This window comes from Mauremys reevesii, linkage group 8, assembly GCF_016161935.1.
Source record: "Mauremys reevesii isolate NIE-2019 linkage group 8, ASM1616193v1, whole genome shotgun sequence".
NCBI classification, from domain to species: Eukaryota; Metazoa; Chordata; order Testudines; family Geoemydidae; genus Mauremys; species Mauremys reevesii.
The window spans coordinates 55,261,125-55,276,718 of NC_052630.1; the positions used below are offsets into that span (position 1 = coordinate 55,261,125).

Here is a 15,594-nt window from a genome sequence, read left to right on the forward strand (position 1 = left end):
CCCAATACCTGTACGGTCAAACACATTGTCCGCGGCGGTTCAGGGCATAGCTTGTCAATGTACCCCCCTCCCCCACCCCCAGAAGGAAAAGGAAAAAAAATAGTCTCTTGACTCTTTTAAATGTCACCCTATGTGTACTGAATGCTGCTGGTAGACACGATGCTGTGGCACTGTACTGTAGCATCCTCCCCCCCCCCCCCCCGCCTCATGGGTGGCTGACGGTGCAATATGACTGATATCCGTCGTCATCATCATCAGCCTTGTGGTAGATGGTGTAGTGCAATACGACTGGTACCCGTCCTCGTCATCAGCCCATAAGTAGACGGCCTGCTAACCGTCTTCATCATAGCCACAGGGGGCTGAGCTCCATCAGCCCCCGCCCTTCATGTGTAAAGAAAAGATTCTGTACTGCCTGGACTGTCATAGCAGCAGGATGCTGTTCCCCTCTCCCCCACACTGCTTAATGTCCTGTCTGGACAATCATAGCAGCTGGAGGCTGCCTTCCCCTCATTTCATTTCCCTAACAAGTCACTGTTTCTTATTCCTGCATTTTGTATTACTTCAGCACACAAATCAGGGGATACTGCAACGGTAGCCCGGGAAGGCTGGGGGAGGAGGGAAGCAACAGGTGGGGTTGTTGCAGGAGCACCCCCTGTGAATGCCATGCAGCTCATCATTCCTGCATAATCTGACACAGAGCGGCTGTGCTCTCTGGTTCTCTGATACACTGGATCTCTACTACACTTGCCCCATATTCTATGCAGGAATTATTCTATTTTTAGATATCATAAAGGAGGGATTGATTCGGGGAGTCATTCCCAGTTTTGTCTTTTGCGCCCCCGGCTGATCTCGGCCAGGGGCACCTATGACAGCAGCAGAAGGTATAATGCAATACGACTGGTAACCATCATCACCTTGCCAATTTACAATGGCATGGTAGACGGTACAGTATGGCTGATAACCATCTCTGCTGTCATGCAAAAGCAAATGAATGCTGCTGAATCGCCTCTGTCCGCGGCATCTAGTACACATATGGTGACAGTGACAAAAGGCAAAACAGGCTCCATGGTTGCCACGCTATGGCGTCTGCCAGGGTAATCCAGGGAAAACGGGCTCGAAATGATTGTCTGTCGTTGCTTTCCCGGAGGAAGGAATGAGTGACTACATGTACCCAGAACCACCTGCGACAATGAAATTTGCCCCATCAGGCACTGGGATCTCAACCCGGAATTCCAAGGGTCGGGGGACAGTGCGATGGGGTGGAACAGGGGCAGAGTTTATGCTTTCCGGATTGCCTGCAGCAGGAGTGCACACGAGATAGGTGCTGTGCATGCTCTTGTTCACAGACACAGACTAGACTGTGTTCATTGTTCGCAAAAATGTATCTTTGCAAGGAATTCACTCCCTTTTTCCCATCACACAGCTTCGACTGTCTCCAGACCTGCCACAGCATCCCCCTAACAGAGGCTGGCAAAGATTAGGCGGCGAAAGAAAAAGACACGGGACGAGATGTTCGCTGAACTTATGGGCTGCTCCCGAGCCGAGGCGGACCAGCAGAGCCAGTGGAGGGAGACCTTCTCTCTGTACCAGCGCTCACACAGCGAACGGGAGGAGAGGTGGCGTGAGGAAGACAAGCAGGCGACTCAAACGCTGCTTGGACTAATGAGGGAGCAAACGGACACGCTCCGGCACCTTGTGCATGTTCTGCAGGACCGCAGGCAGGAGGACAGAGCCCCCCTGCAGTGTATCTGCAACCGCCCTCCCCCGCCACAAAGTCCCATACCCCCCTCACCCAAAATAACCAGAAGGAGGGGTGCCAGGGGGCATTAAAACTGTCACTGCACCCCAGCAGAGTGCTCAAGTACCCAAAAGCTCTCATACCCTAAATTTTGAGAAGTCCTTCCCTTCCAGACTCACCCAAGCCCCAATCCCAGTTTCATCCCCTAACTGTCTAGTTAATTATTAAAAATACTTTGCTGTTAATTACTGTTTCCGTCATGGTTTTTTCACAGAAAACTGTGTTTGAAGGGGGTGGGGTGGGGAAGGGGGTTGGTAATTGCATAGGATGGTCACCTTTACCAGGGTACAGACACGGGGGCAGGATCAGCAGCAGGTCACACACACAGTGCAGTCAGTAGGCACCCTGGTCGGTATGGGAGGTGGTTTCCAGGTTCTGTGTGGGTGGGGGGGGACGTGACTTTGTAGCGGGGGAGGGTGGTTACAGATCTTATACAGCGGTCCTTGTCCTGGACCGCAGAGTCACGCAGCAGAGGAATCTGTATCCGTCCTCCTCCGCCACAAGGTCACATAGCCCCCGCACACAGAATCCCAAAAAGGAGGGATGGCAGGCTCCGTTGAAACAACCAGTCCGGCACTGCGGACCGCTCTAGGAGCAGGAGCCTGTCATTCCTCGAGTTTAGAGGCGGTCTTTGCATCACCGCACACCCTACCCAGCACAGTCTGTGTCCCAGTTTCAACCCTTTAACGCAAAGTCATTAATAAAGCAACCTTTGTTAAGTAACAATGGAACATGTATTTTATTTTTACACGTGTGTTGGAAGTGGGGGAAACGGGGTGAACAGGGTATGTAACTGCAGAGGATAGTCAACAGTAACTGGGTAAAGAAACAGGGGCAGGTTCAGCTTCTCTGTAAAGAAACTGAACAGTCACAGGTCACGCTGCTCGCTGGTACTTGAAGAGTTCCTTGTCGCTGTCCAAGGCGCCTGTATAGGGCTTCATGAGCCAGGGCATTAGCGGGTAGGCTGGGTCCCCGAGGATCACTATAGGCATCTGCACATCCCCAACAGTTATTTTGTGGTCCGGGAAGAAACTACCTTCCTGCAGGTGTCTAAACAGACCACAGTTCCTGAAAACACGCGCGTCATGAACCTTGCCTGGCCACCCGACGTTGATGTTGGTAAAACGTCCCCTATGCTCCACCAGTGCTTGCAGCACCATTGAAAAGTAGCCCGATTTCTCAGCAGCTGACTGTGGAAGAGGTGGATGATAAGGTGTGAGGAGGTGAAAACGGCCATAACTGCAGCGGGCTCCATGATCGCAGTGCTGTGGCGTCCGCGCTGTCACTGACCAGAAAAGTGCACGAACAGATTGCCCGCAGGCACTTTCGGGGAGGGAGGGAGGGCGTGATTGACGGTTCAATGATGACAGTTACCCAAAACCACCCTCGACATATTTTTTCCCCCAGCAGGCATTGGGGGCTCTACCCAGCATTCCAATGGGCAGCGGGGACTGCGGGAACTGTGGGATAGCTTCCCACAGTGCACCGCTTCCAAAGTCGATGCTGTGTTGGACTCACAAAGTCGAATTAGTGTCCTTAGTGTGGATACACAAATTCGACTTCGTAAGGTCGATTCTACAAATTCGAATTAAGTTGAATCGAACTACTCTTGTACTGTAGACATACCCTTAGCCAGTGAAATTACTATTCAAAGGGTATCAATAGACAGAGCAAACAAAATCTAATAACGGTAATAATGGAAATGTTTCACATATGTTACAAAGTAAAGAAAGTGAATCACATTTGAATCCATTAATTTACACGGCTGCTCTTGAGTCGCAATAGAAAAGCTAAGAGTTTCAGTAAACCCTGTCCAAAGTTATATTTCTCAAAGATACTGAAAAGAAAGCTTCTGAGTCAGAAAAGCAGCCTCCTGATTGTGGTATCAGATATTTAGTAGGCATTTTTAGTTAGCTTTATTTATTTTAATTATTTGATTTTATTTTGCAGCATAGTGAAACCACATTAAGGGTGCTATGAAAAAGGAGATTGCTTGTCTCAACCAGACTAACTGAGGTTTGGGAAATATACAAGCTCGCTTTTGTAGTGAAAAGAATCAGTGAGCTTCACACTCACTGGAAGCCCCCAAACAGTTCTCTTCTCCCATATCCCCGAGCATTACTGTTGCACCAGCATGACAGAGGATTGAGGTTTGAGTCCCAAATGAACTGGAGCCACATCCAGGAAGATGCAAACAGAGAAGACTGTATCTTTCCTTCTAAAATTGATTTCAATTTACCAGTTCGTGACATCCCCTATGTACCCGTTAAGTGACAAGGAGCAAAAGTGAATCAAAACATCTCTAAATGCTTGGTGCCTTTGTTTACTGAGCTAATGTCGAATCCAACTGAATCTGCTTTAGCTAGAACTATAAAAGGAACTTGGAATCTGATGCAGGAAATGAATCAGGCATCAAGTTCATGTCTAACCCCTCCTTCTCCTGCTGCACAGGAGGCTTCCACAAAGCCTCTCAGTAATAATGACCATGTGACATTCTTAGAGGTTCAGCTCTAATAAAGTACTACAGTGTTCCATGTTAATTATCCAAAACACTAGAACCTTCAATACCAATGCTGCAATGTTTTGGGCTATTGTTATAGAATGCTTGGGGCTGGGGAAAGGTTATTTTTAATAAACTATTGATCCAGACCCTTTTGTGTCTTTAGAGCTTTGTGACAGAGAATTTGCCTTTTGTTACCTGTAAAGCTTATTATTTCAGCTGCTTATAAAAGGGTTTGGTGTCCTTAAAGAACCAGATACTCTGTGAACCTTTGGCTGACATTTGTACAAGTTTTTCCCTGGCTTCAGGAGATGTTCCTGAGGATTTGAAAGTAGCAAACAACATGATTCCCATATTACTTTAGACACGGTAAAACTGAGACAATATGGTTGGGTTAACTTCATTTGTGAGGGAAATCTTGGAAATCATGTGAAATGGGAATGGTGGGACTGGCCCTTGCAAAGCACAGTTTGGCTGTTGGTATATAGCATGGATTTAGGAAAGGGGAGGTCATAGGAACAAAAGCTTCCTGTCTGGCTGGCTGATTCAGTAAGAAACTAGTCAGCCATCTTATATAACCCCTTATGCAAATACACTTAGTGCTGCACAGAGCTGAAAGCATAGCTTATGTTCATAAAAATTTCTCATCCTGGGAATAATAGTGGTGGACTTGGCAGAATTTTTAACCTCAACCAAGCCACTAAGATCCCCAAACTCTTTCTTTAATACCAATTGGGGTAAGAAAAATGCTGTGTGGCTACCTTCGCAGAGAGAGGTCCTCAAAATTCCCATCTGGACCTCTGCATCCGCACTTGCTCCGTCAAGGCCCCATGTCATAGCTATCCTTCCAGTCAAGGAAGATTGGGCAGAGGAGGTGTAGCTTATCAATGCCACTCCAGAATGAATTGATGGAGTTGCAGTTAAGAGATATGAGTGACTCTCTCCCTCTGATTTTCCATGTGTTTCCTGTCCTCCTAGCTCTGCTCGCTGGGTGTAACAGAATCTTTGGGGCCTCTGCAATAACGTCATAGCATGTCACAGCGTTGGGATATTGCATTGCCTTGGGGCGGGGGGGGACATAATGTGAGGTGATGAGTGGTGTCCTGTGGACCCATTTTGAAAGGTGACAAAACTACAGCTCTCTTCCCATCCAGCAATGGGCTGAGTGAGGGATTTAAAATTTTAGGGATAGGGTTCATACCAGTGGAGCAAGGAGAACCTCTAGACTAGTGAATAACAGCTTGAAAGCATTACTGAACGGAGCCCACATTGTGTGGCTCTCAAGACAGGAATTTAAAATCTAACGTTCTGTGGAAGCCCACAAAAATATGCAGTACAGTGTAGCAGGGGTTCTCAACCTTTTTCTTTCTGAGCCCCCCTGACATAACATAAAAACTCCATGGCCCACCTGTGCCACAATAAATGGTTTTCTGCATATAAAAGCCAGGGCCAGCATTAGGGGGTAGCAAGCAGGACAGTTGGCAGGGGCCCCACACCACAGGGCCCCTGCGAAGCTAAGTTGCTCAGGCTACTGCTTCAGCCCCAGGTGGCGGGGTTCAGGGCCCTGGGCTTCATTCCCAGGCAGTGGGACTTCGGCTTTCTGCCCTGGGCCTCAGCAAGTCTAACACTGGTCCTGCTTGGCAGACCCCCTCAAACCTGCCCACAGCCCCCCAGGGGGCCCCGGACCCTTGATTGTCCCCACACTGTATACTGCAGTGGTTCTTAGACAAAGATTTATGGCTTGCAATCTCCCCATGAAGAATGGATTCTATGATGTTGCTTTCCTGTCTGAGATCTTGGAAGTCTCACATTCCTATCTGTTTCTTGGCCTATCAAGTACAGGGAGTTTCTTCCCAGGGACATCAAACATAAATCTGCTACAAGAGTTGGGCACTTGTCCAGCCTTTCTTCAGAATGCTTCCCTCCCTAATGTACTGATTGTTTAATCAGCCGATAGGAGGTCAGTGGGATATAGCCCCTGTCTGCACAATGTACTTTTTTTTTTTCTTTTCCCCTCTTGACTGAAATTATTTTGCTGGCAAAATCAGTGTCTGTAACTGCTGTGAACTTTTCAACTCCACTCTGAGAGATTGGGCTTGTGTTAAACTCTGTTTACTTTTCAGTGTATGAAAGTGCCCGTCATCAATGGCACTAAATATAAAAAAAATGTGTTGAACAGTATTAGCACTAAAAAAACAAACAAACAAAAAAAAAACCTTCTCAGAGCTATAAATGAGCTCTCACTTGCAACTCATCTCCAAATGGGCAGAAGCCTTGATGAAAGGTCAACTTACCCTGGCCCCTGAATTCAACAGACTAGTTGTTTATTGTAAAAGTGGGTTAAGCCACTGGTACTTCCAAAATAGCAAGACATCTCTTTAAAATGCAGTATGGACATTGAAATAAAAATAATTTTTAAACTAACCTCTGACTGAGGAATGAATGAGCTTGTTTAATGAAAAATATTAATAGTGAAATGGAAGATCCCAGGCTGTTCAGAAGAATAAAGCTGATAACCACAAAGAGCTTAGATCCTGAAGTCCTTACTCGGTCGTTAATCAAAGGGATTGTTGACTGAGTAAAGATGACAGGATTTGGCCCCAAGCAGGGGCGGCTCCAGGCATCAGCATGCCAAGCGCGTGCTTGGGGCAGCAAGCCACTGAGGGCGCTCTGCCGGTCGCCGCGAGGGCGGCAGGCAGGCTGCCTTTGGCAGCTTGCCTGCGGAGGGTCCGCTGGTCCCGCGGCTTCGGCGGACCTCCCGCAGACGTGCCTGCGGAAGGTCCGCTGGTTCTGCGGCTTTGGCGGACCTCCCACAGGCACGCCAGTGGGAGGTCCGCCAAAGCCGCAGGACCAGCGGACCCTCTGCAGGCAAGCCGCCGAAGGCAGCCTGCCTGTCGTGCTTGGGGCGGCAAAATGCCTAGAGCCGCCTCTGGCCCCAAGTGAACCACCTGAGTTGTATGGTCTTTGTTTTGAGTTTGTAATGAACCCCCAAACCAAGAGAGTTTTGCGTGTTTTCATCCTTGGTTGTTAATGTTTTGTGCAGCTCGGTTCTTGTAATTCTAGAGTTACCCCTGCTGGCTGCTCTAACCAAGCAATATTACTGTCAGCTTTCAAAGCACTCCTTCTGACCAGAAGAGCAGATTGCTTGCCATGTTATAGAAGGGAATGGAAGAAACATTAGTTGAAAATACGGAAATGTTTGTAAAATAGCAAGTCAGCATAGTCTTAAAAACATACTGGCTGTATAGGGAAAGAACGTGCAGTATGGCTAGAACATAGAACAGAGGGTGGTAGACAACCCAAATGCTAACGCTTTTGAGGTTTTATTTTGCATGCTTAGTTGAAGCCTATCCGAACAATCTGCATTTCTTGTGCCTGCTAAACTGAAAGAGAAACTTTGCAAAAACAATTTGGTTTGTATTTTGAGTGAAGGTTGTGCGTGTTTGGAGCAGGGATGTTTCTATTATTATCTGAACCATTTCACCCAGGTCTAATGGTACCTTGTTTGATAGAGATACTGGATTAGATAGGTGGGTTTTGGTGCTGCTAAAAATAATGGATCTGATTTGCCACTGTCTTGCATCTTTGGGGAGTGATTGCGCACCTATTTACAATGGTGTATATAACACCACTGTAGTCAATGGTAAAAATCTGTGTAAATGAGATTACAATAAAACTCATGTGCAATAAATCTCGTGTTTAAAAATGGCACCAAATCAGAACTCTGTGTTCACTAACAGCAGTGGTAATATATTACACTTATTCTGTACCCTCTTTACACAGGTATACATAAGTGGATTTTTTTATATACCGTATATAATCAATCAATCTTTTCCAATGTATTTCTTTTCAGTGCAATAGCCTCAATCTTGAGAGCCTGGCTTGACCAATGCTCTGAAGACTTCCGAGAGCCACCCAATTACCCTTGTTTGCAGAAATTGCTGGATTACCTTAAACGGATCATGCCAGGCTCTGACCCGGAGAGAAGGGCACAAAACCTCTTGGAGCAGCTTCAGAAGCAAGAAGTGAAAAATGAGAGTAAGTTATATTTTTGCATGGCTGTTACTGCCTAATCTCCCAGACTATCCTGAAGAACCTGAATTTTCAGGGTAAATTTTACGGGGTGTATGATTTTGATCTCATTTACAGTGATGTAGATCAAGAGTGACTCCACTGAAGTCAGTGAGGTTACAATGGATGTAGAATCAGGCCCTCTGGACTTTTGCTTAGCTGTTTGCTTATTGAATCCCACAGAGATTGTAGCTACCGTAGGGATGAAATACAAACATGAAGTGTGGAATCATATGTCTAGTAATTCTGATGGAAATTTGGGGAACTCCAGCGTTTCTAAGAACTCTGCCAGTGCACAGAAGTTGCTGCAACAGCGATATAGTTAATTGCAATTGCATTCTCTGTCTTCAGAGTAAAACCACAGCTGCTCTTTAATTAGTTTTCTCATTAAATTAATTAATTAATTAAAATCCCATCAAATGTTACTATGCTGTGACCAAATGCAGCTTCAGTCACAAGCCTATTTGTCACGAAAGCTTCTCTTCCCAGTTACCACCATGTCAAAGGAAATGCCTGTGGCTGTTTTTTCCTATTTGAGTGACAAGCTGCTGACATCCAAGGACAGAGGAAAATGTTACTTTACCAGGTCAAAGATCCACTGAAACAATAGTGAGCTGTAGTAACACACAAATGCTATGTAGTGTCAAACTTGGCACATAGTCCGTACCCCAGTTAGAAAGTTTCCTGTGGCATAATTAGCATAGCTAGAAAGTTACCGGAATTTGTGCAATGTGAGAACTAGATTCAGTGTCCATCTTTGACAGATGAATGAAAGGAAATGATACACGGAATAAGAAGGAAGAAGGCAAACAACAAAAAAGTAGCATTTCATCTCACAAACATTACCTGCCGGATGTTCCAGAAGTGAGGAATTATTGCATAATCAGACACAATACCAAATGAATTTATGCATTTAAATCTGTATAAAAAGGCCTATTGCATAAAATCCAAATGTTTTCCTCGTAAGAAAAAAGCAAGTCTACAGTGTTGCTAATATGTGTCTAATGATGTTCTTTCCTGGATTTGGTTCTAGCAGGCCAAACAATGAAAGTCCAAAGGCCCTGTTTTTTAGATCCAACTGTTGTCCAAAAGGAGCAGAAGTTCCCAGGCACTCAGCTGCTGCACTAATTTCCTGAAGTAACACTTGAAAAGGTTCCTATTTGAGTCACAGGCACTTCACTTGAATGAGAATAAAATTACTTGAATGCTGCAAGGATAAAGGCAGTTAATAAAAATTAACAAGTTATTTTGAGGATCTGATGAGAGCTGCTTTATAGTGGTGACTCATTTTATTTCATGTCCATTCTACGTCTGCTCACCTGATACAAAACTGAAACAATAATTTGTTTCAAAGTTCAGATTTGAATACACGATAATAATCATTGTTATAATTTAATGCTATCTAATGCCATACATTGACATGAACTTTACAAATATAGACCCGGATCTGACAATCTGATTAATATGGGCAGACCTCTATGGGGCTTTGCACAGGTCCACCCTTTGTGGATTAGACTGCCAGATTGTGGCAATAGAGACTACATGTTCTCTGCCCCAAAGAGCTTGCAACTTTAAAATATACAACCAGGCAAGCACAGGAGAGCAGTTCAGGAGCAGGAATGTATGGAGATTACTAGTGATGTCAGGAAGAGAATAGCAGGTTTGAGAGATGGTTGTTAAAGAAGGATTTGAAGGCAGAGAGTGTTCTTCGCAGATGGGGACTGGAAGGCTGCTTCAGGTGTAGGGACAACGTGAAGGTGTGAAAATGGGAGTGGGAAAAGAAGATAAAGGGGGCTGTAAAGGAAAAGACTGGAGGGGCAGGAAGGTATGTAAAGGAAATGAGAACAGAGTTGAAGACAAGATTGTTTAAGATCTTGTGGGTGTCATGGAGTTGATTTTGATAATCTAGGATGCAAAAAGGCAGCAAGGGGCAGTGTGCTCAAAAAAAAAAAAAGAGGAAAGAGGTGATTTTCATAAACTGTTATGAAAATTTGGGCTGTCAATTAATCGCAGTTAACTCACATGATTGACTTAAAAAAATTAATCACAATTTTTCACAGTTTTAATTGCACTATTAAACAATAGAATACCAATTGTAATGTATTAAATATTTTTCCACATATTCAAATGTATTGATTTCAATTACAACACAGTATACAAAGTAGACAATGCTCACTTTATTTTTAATAGAAATATTTGCACTGTAAAAATGGCAAACAAAAGTAACAGTATTTTTCAGCTCACCTGATCAAGTACTGTAGTGCAATCTCTTTATCGTGAAAGATCTACTTATAAATGTAGATTTTTTTTTTGTTACATAAGTGCACTCAAAACCAAAACAATGTAAAACATTAGAGCCTACAAATCCACTCAGTCCTACTTCTTGTGCAGCCAATCGCTAAGACAAACAAGTTTGTTTACATTTACGGGCATTAATGCTGCCTGCATCTTATTTACAATGTCACCTGAAAGTGAGAACAGGCGTCCGCATGGCACTTTTGTAGCTGTCATTGCAAGGTCTTTACGTGCCAGATATGCTAAACGTTCGTATGGTCCTTCATGTTTTGGCCACCTTCCGGAGGACATGCATCCATGCTGATGATGCTCATTAAAAAAAATAATGCATTAATTACATTTGTGACTGAACTCCTTGGGGGAGAATTGTATGTCTCCTACTCTGTGTTTTACCTGCATCCTGCCATATATTTAATGTTATAGCAGTCTCGGTCATCATGATGACCCAGCACATGTTTGTTTTAAGAACACTTTCACTGCAGATTTGACAAAACGCAAAGAAGGTACCAATGTGAGATTTCTAAAGATAGCTACAGCACTTGACTCAAGGTTTAAGAATCTGAAGTGCCTTCCAAAATCTGAGCGGGACAAGGTGTAGAGCATGTTTTCAGAAGTCTTAAAAGAGCAACATTCTGATGCAGAAACTACAGAACCCAAACCACCAAAAAAGAAAATCAACCTGCTGGTGGCATCTGACTCAGATGATGAAAGTGAAAATGAGTCAGTCCGCACTGCTTTGGATCATTCTTGAGCAGAACCTATCATCAGTATAGACACATGTCCTCTGTTATGGTGGTTGAAGCGTGAAGGGACATATGAATCTTTAGTGCATCTGGCATGTAAATCTCTTGTGATGCAGGCTACAACAATGCCGTGTGAACGCTTGTTCTCACTTTCAGGTGATACTGTAAATAAGAAGTGGGCAGCATTATCTCCTGCAAATGTAACCAAACTTGTTTGTCTGAGCGATTGGCTGAACAAGAAGTAGGACTGAGTGGACTTGTAGGCTCTAAAATTTTGCATTATGTTAGTTTTGAATGCAATTGTTTTTTGTACATAATTCTACATTTATAAGTTCAATTTTCGTGATAAAGAGATTGCACTACTGTACTTGTTAGGTGAATTGAAAAATACTATTTCTTCTGTTTTTACAGTGCAAATATTTGTAATAAAAATAAAGTGAGCACTGTACACTTTATATTCTGTGTTATAAGTGAAATCAATATATTTGAAAATGTAGAAAACATCCAAAAATGTTTAAATGGTATTCTATTATTAACAGTGCAATGAATCATGATAATTTTTTTAATCGCTTGACAACCCTAATGAAAATCCATTTCCATGTGCTTATTTTTATAAAATATCTGCAGATAAGTCTGCAGAGGACACTTCCACATACCTCCTTTAGCTCTGTCAATAAATTGGTGTATCTGGATTCCTGTCTCTGCCTTCCAATAGTTCTAATTTGTTACAGTAGAGTCTTGCACTAATGACTGGGAGACCCAATGTGAGCAACTAGAGTTTGCAAGGTAGTGAACAAAGAGAAAACAAACATTTTGGGGGAAAAGAAAGATCCATCACATAATGTCCTTTGTTATTTTGACATTTGTTTAGTTGTAATTTGATATGAAATACTTCAGAGATACTCTGAAATGTATTGTATATTTTGTCAAGCCTTAATAATCGAGACCTCATTACAACAGCTTTGCTGTTAAATCTTTGTTGAGAGATGGGAGAGTCCACCAATTTTTGTATTTTTTTTTTTTTTGGACTGGATCTCCTCTTCCTACAGTAAAATCCGTGGGATGGGGACTTAGGGAGAATGAAATATCTTCATGGATCCTTTAGGTGAGATCCTCCCTAAACCTTGAGTGGTGGGGAAAGTTTTCCCTGATGGACTAAACCATGGTTTTCTCCCCAAACCTGGAGAGTCCTCTAGGATCTTTGTGCATCTTGGGGGAGCCACAGGCTGTCAGAGCCATCTGCATTGAGTCCCTGTGCCTCTGCACCAGCTCTATTTCCCCACTCCCAAGTAATGCTGCTCCTGTGGAGTCTGTAAAGGAGGATCTTGCCATGGAGAGACAGCATCAACTTTGCAGAGCAGGGCCACCCAGAGGATTCAGGGGGCCTGGGGTCTTCGGTGGTGGGGGGCCCCCGCTTTGGCAGTAATTCGGCGGCGGGGGGTCCTTCTGCTCCGGGACCCGCCGCCAAAGTGCCCCGAAGACCCACGGCAGGGGCTCCCCACCGCCGAATTACCGCAGAAGACCCGGCACTTTGGCGGCGGGTCCCAGAGCGGAAGGACCCCCCGCCGCCGAATTACCGCCGAAGTGGGACCCGGCGCCGAAGTGCCCCGAAGACCCGCGGCGGGGGCCCCCCACCGCCGAATTACCACAGAAGACCCGGCACTTCAGTGATGGGTCCTGCTTCAGCGGTAATTCGGTGCGGGGGGTCCTTCCGCCCCGGAGTGGAAGGACCCCCCGCCACCAAAGACCCAGAGCAGAAGAAGCTCCGAGGGCTCGGGCCCCATGAGCGTTTTCCAGGCCCCCTGGAGCAAGTGAAGGACCCCGCTCCGGGGCCCCTGAAAAACTCTCATGGGGGCCCCTGCGGGGCCCGGAGCCTGGGGCAAATTGCCCCACTTGCCCCCCCCCTGGCGGCCCTGTTGCAGAGCAGGGAGGGGAACCATATTGGGTTACTCTCTCTTCTCCCCAGCTTGAGCCACACCAGGACTTCTATAGGACCCCAGGAAGGAGAGTTTGCTACCAAGGAAATGTCTAACACCCCACCCCTCCATACAGGAGAGTCTAAATCTGAATGCAAAAGGTCCCCTATGCACTGAATGTGGGACACTATCTGGCCCTTTGATAGTGCGATTTTTTTAGGTTATAAAGCATACTGACTATCAAAGGGTGGATTAATGAGGTTCTGCTATAGGAGGGAGAAATTTTTATACCTGCAAGTCTTGTCTGTGCTGGTTGTAAATTCTTCAGAGGAAGGACTTTCTTCCATCATGTGTCTCACTACAATGCCTAGCACAATAGAGCCCTGACATCAGTTAGGATCTGTAGGCTTCACTATAATACAGATAAATAATGGTAATAATAAACAATGGCCTTAATGTACTGTTTAGCATGTGTATTTTACTAAGTAATATTATATTTTCTATGCTGGACAGATGGGTTCCATAGCACCTTCGCTTTCAGCTTTGATGAGGAAGAGGAAATGGAAACTGGAGGGCCAGAAGAGTTCTCTTTTTTCCCAGAAGACCTTGTGGCAGAGCAATTAACATACATGGATGCAGTAAGTACTGTGCACATTTAGGAGGAAAAGCTACCGGGGAAAATGCTAAGGTACTTAGTGTTGTTATTTTAATCTTTTTTTTTAACTCATGTTAACCAATACAAATGTAGTGTTTCAGAAAGCTGTTAGCCTTATCAGGGCAGCAACACAAAACTCTCTTAGGTTATCTGAGCCTATTTCAGCCAGTTGGATTGTTGCATTCAGCCAAGGGTTTTTAAAATTGTGTGTGTGTGTGAATATATATTGCTAGTTCATGGCCTTTTTGTAAAGATCAAGGAGAGCATAGTATATGTTTAATATCTGATACTGGTTGTGACTATATCTCACTCTTACATAGACATCTATAATTACTATGCTCATACTAGCCTGTTCTTGTGGATAGTATTGGCAGAGGTGAAAGTAAGCTGGTACGGGCCGGTACGGAGGACCGGTAAGAAAAGGAGACTGAGGGAGGGAGAGAGAAGCCTGCTCCCTGCATAAGAGTAGTTTAAACTCAGCTGTTCCCTGATGGTTCAGCCCCCAGGGCTAGGTTTCTGGCATCCTTGTTAATTTCACTCACAGTAGCTGGGGGGAGGGGGTCGAGGGGAGGGTGTGTTTGACCATGGCAGGGGCAGTCCTTTTCTGCCCCCGGGATGAGGAGATCTCTCCAATACTAATATACACAACAAATACAAGCATTTGGCTGCACAACTTAAATCCAGAGCTAATAAAAGCAGGTGGAAGGGGAAAACTCACTGTCACATTGGTTTCTCAGCTCCTCCCTCCCCCTCCTCCAGCCAGGCTGCAGACAAGGCTCTGCATTCCTTCCCCACCCCCAGCAGGGGTTCTCCTCTAGGCTCTAGCTTGCAATAGGGACACTGGCTGAGATGCCTGCTGCTGCTGCCTGCAAAAGAACAGTTTAAACTCAGCTGTTCCCTGTGCAGTTCAGTGCCCAGAGTTAAGAGCCGTTTCTGGCATCCTTGTTAATTTCTCTGCCAGTTGTTGGTGGGTGTGTGTGACCATGGCAGAGGCAGTTCTTTTCTGCCCCCGGGATGAGGGGATCTCCTAAACACAATCAAAATCAGGAACCATTTCCAAGTTCAAATCTATCCCATTCCTTCCCCAGCAGAGGATCATGGTTGTGATGTCCAAACTGCTTGCAGATCCTCTTTGAAATGTTACTGTTTAAAAAAAAACAACACAAAAAACATGGAGAACATGGTGGAAAGATGTGTCATGATGATTAGGGTTTATTTTGGGCAAAGCAATTTTGCTAAAGCAACTAAAGATTCACAAGGAAAGCAAATAGCCCCCATAGACAAAACCACAAAGGGATTGGAGGGGAAAACTGAATATTCAGGGAAATTATTGTGCCTCCTTTGAAAGAAATAGTAGTTTTCATTCCAATCCACCCTCTTTATATATTGATTTAAGCACCTGAAATGTCCTTAGGACATTGGGTGCAATCTCAGATCTCTTTTTGTTTTGTCCTGCCTGCAGAGTGCAGAGGCTGAAATTGACAAAACTTTCTGTAAATATCTTGTATATTTCATGAAGGCTATTCCAGTTGTCCTTCATTCACCCCTGACGACCCCCCCCGCTCCCTCCCTGGCTGGCTGTGGTTTTTGCCTTGGTTACTTACTCCTTGGCAGAC

At 44.9% G+C, this 15,594-nt stretch overlaps 1 protein-coding gene across 10 annotated transcripts in view; it reads left to right on the forward strand.

Annotated features, from left to right (window-relative positions):
* Window positions 1–15,594, forward strand: part of RGL1 (ral guanine nucleotide dissociation stimulator like 1) — a 167,517-nt gene that overhangs the window by 114,323 nt on the left and 37,600 nt on the right. For all 10 annotated transcript variants that reach the window (XM_039483766.1, XM_039483767.1, XM_039483771.1 and 7 more), the window contains 2 exons: window positions 8,152–8,336; window positions 13,837–13,961. In XM_039483766.1, the coding sequence (XP_039339700.1) occupies window positions 8,152–8,336; window positions 13,837–13,961 (310 nt within the window). The remainder of the gene's footprint in view (window positions 1–8,151; window positions 8,337–13,836; window positions 13,962–15,594) is intronic.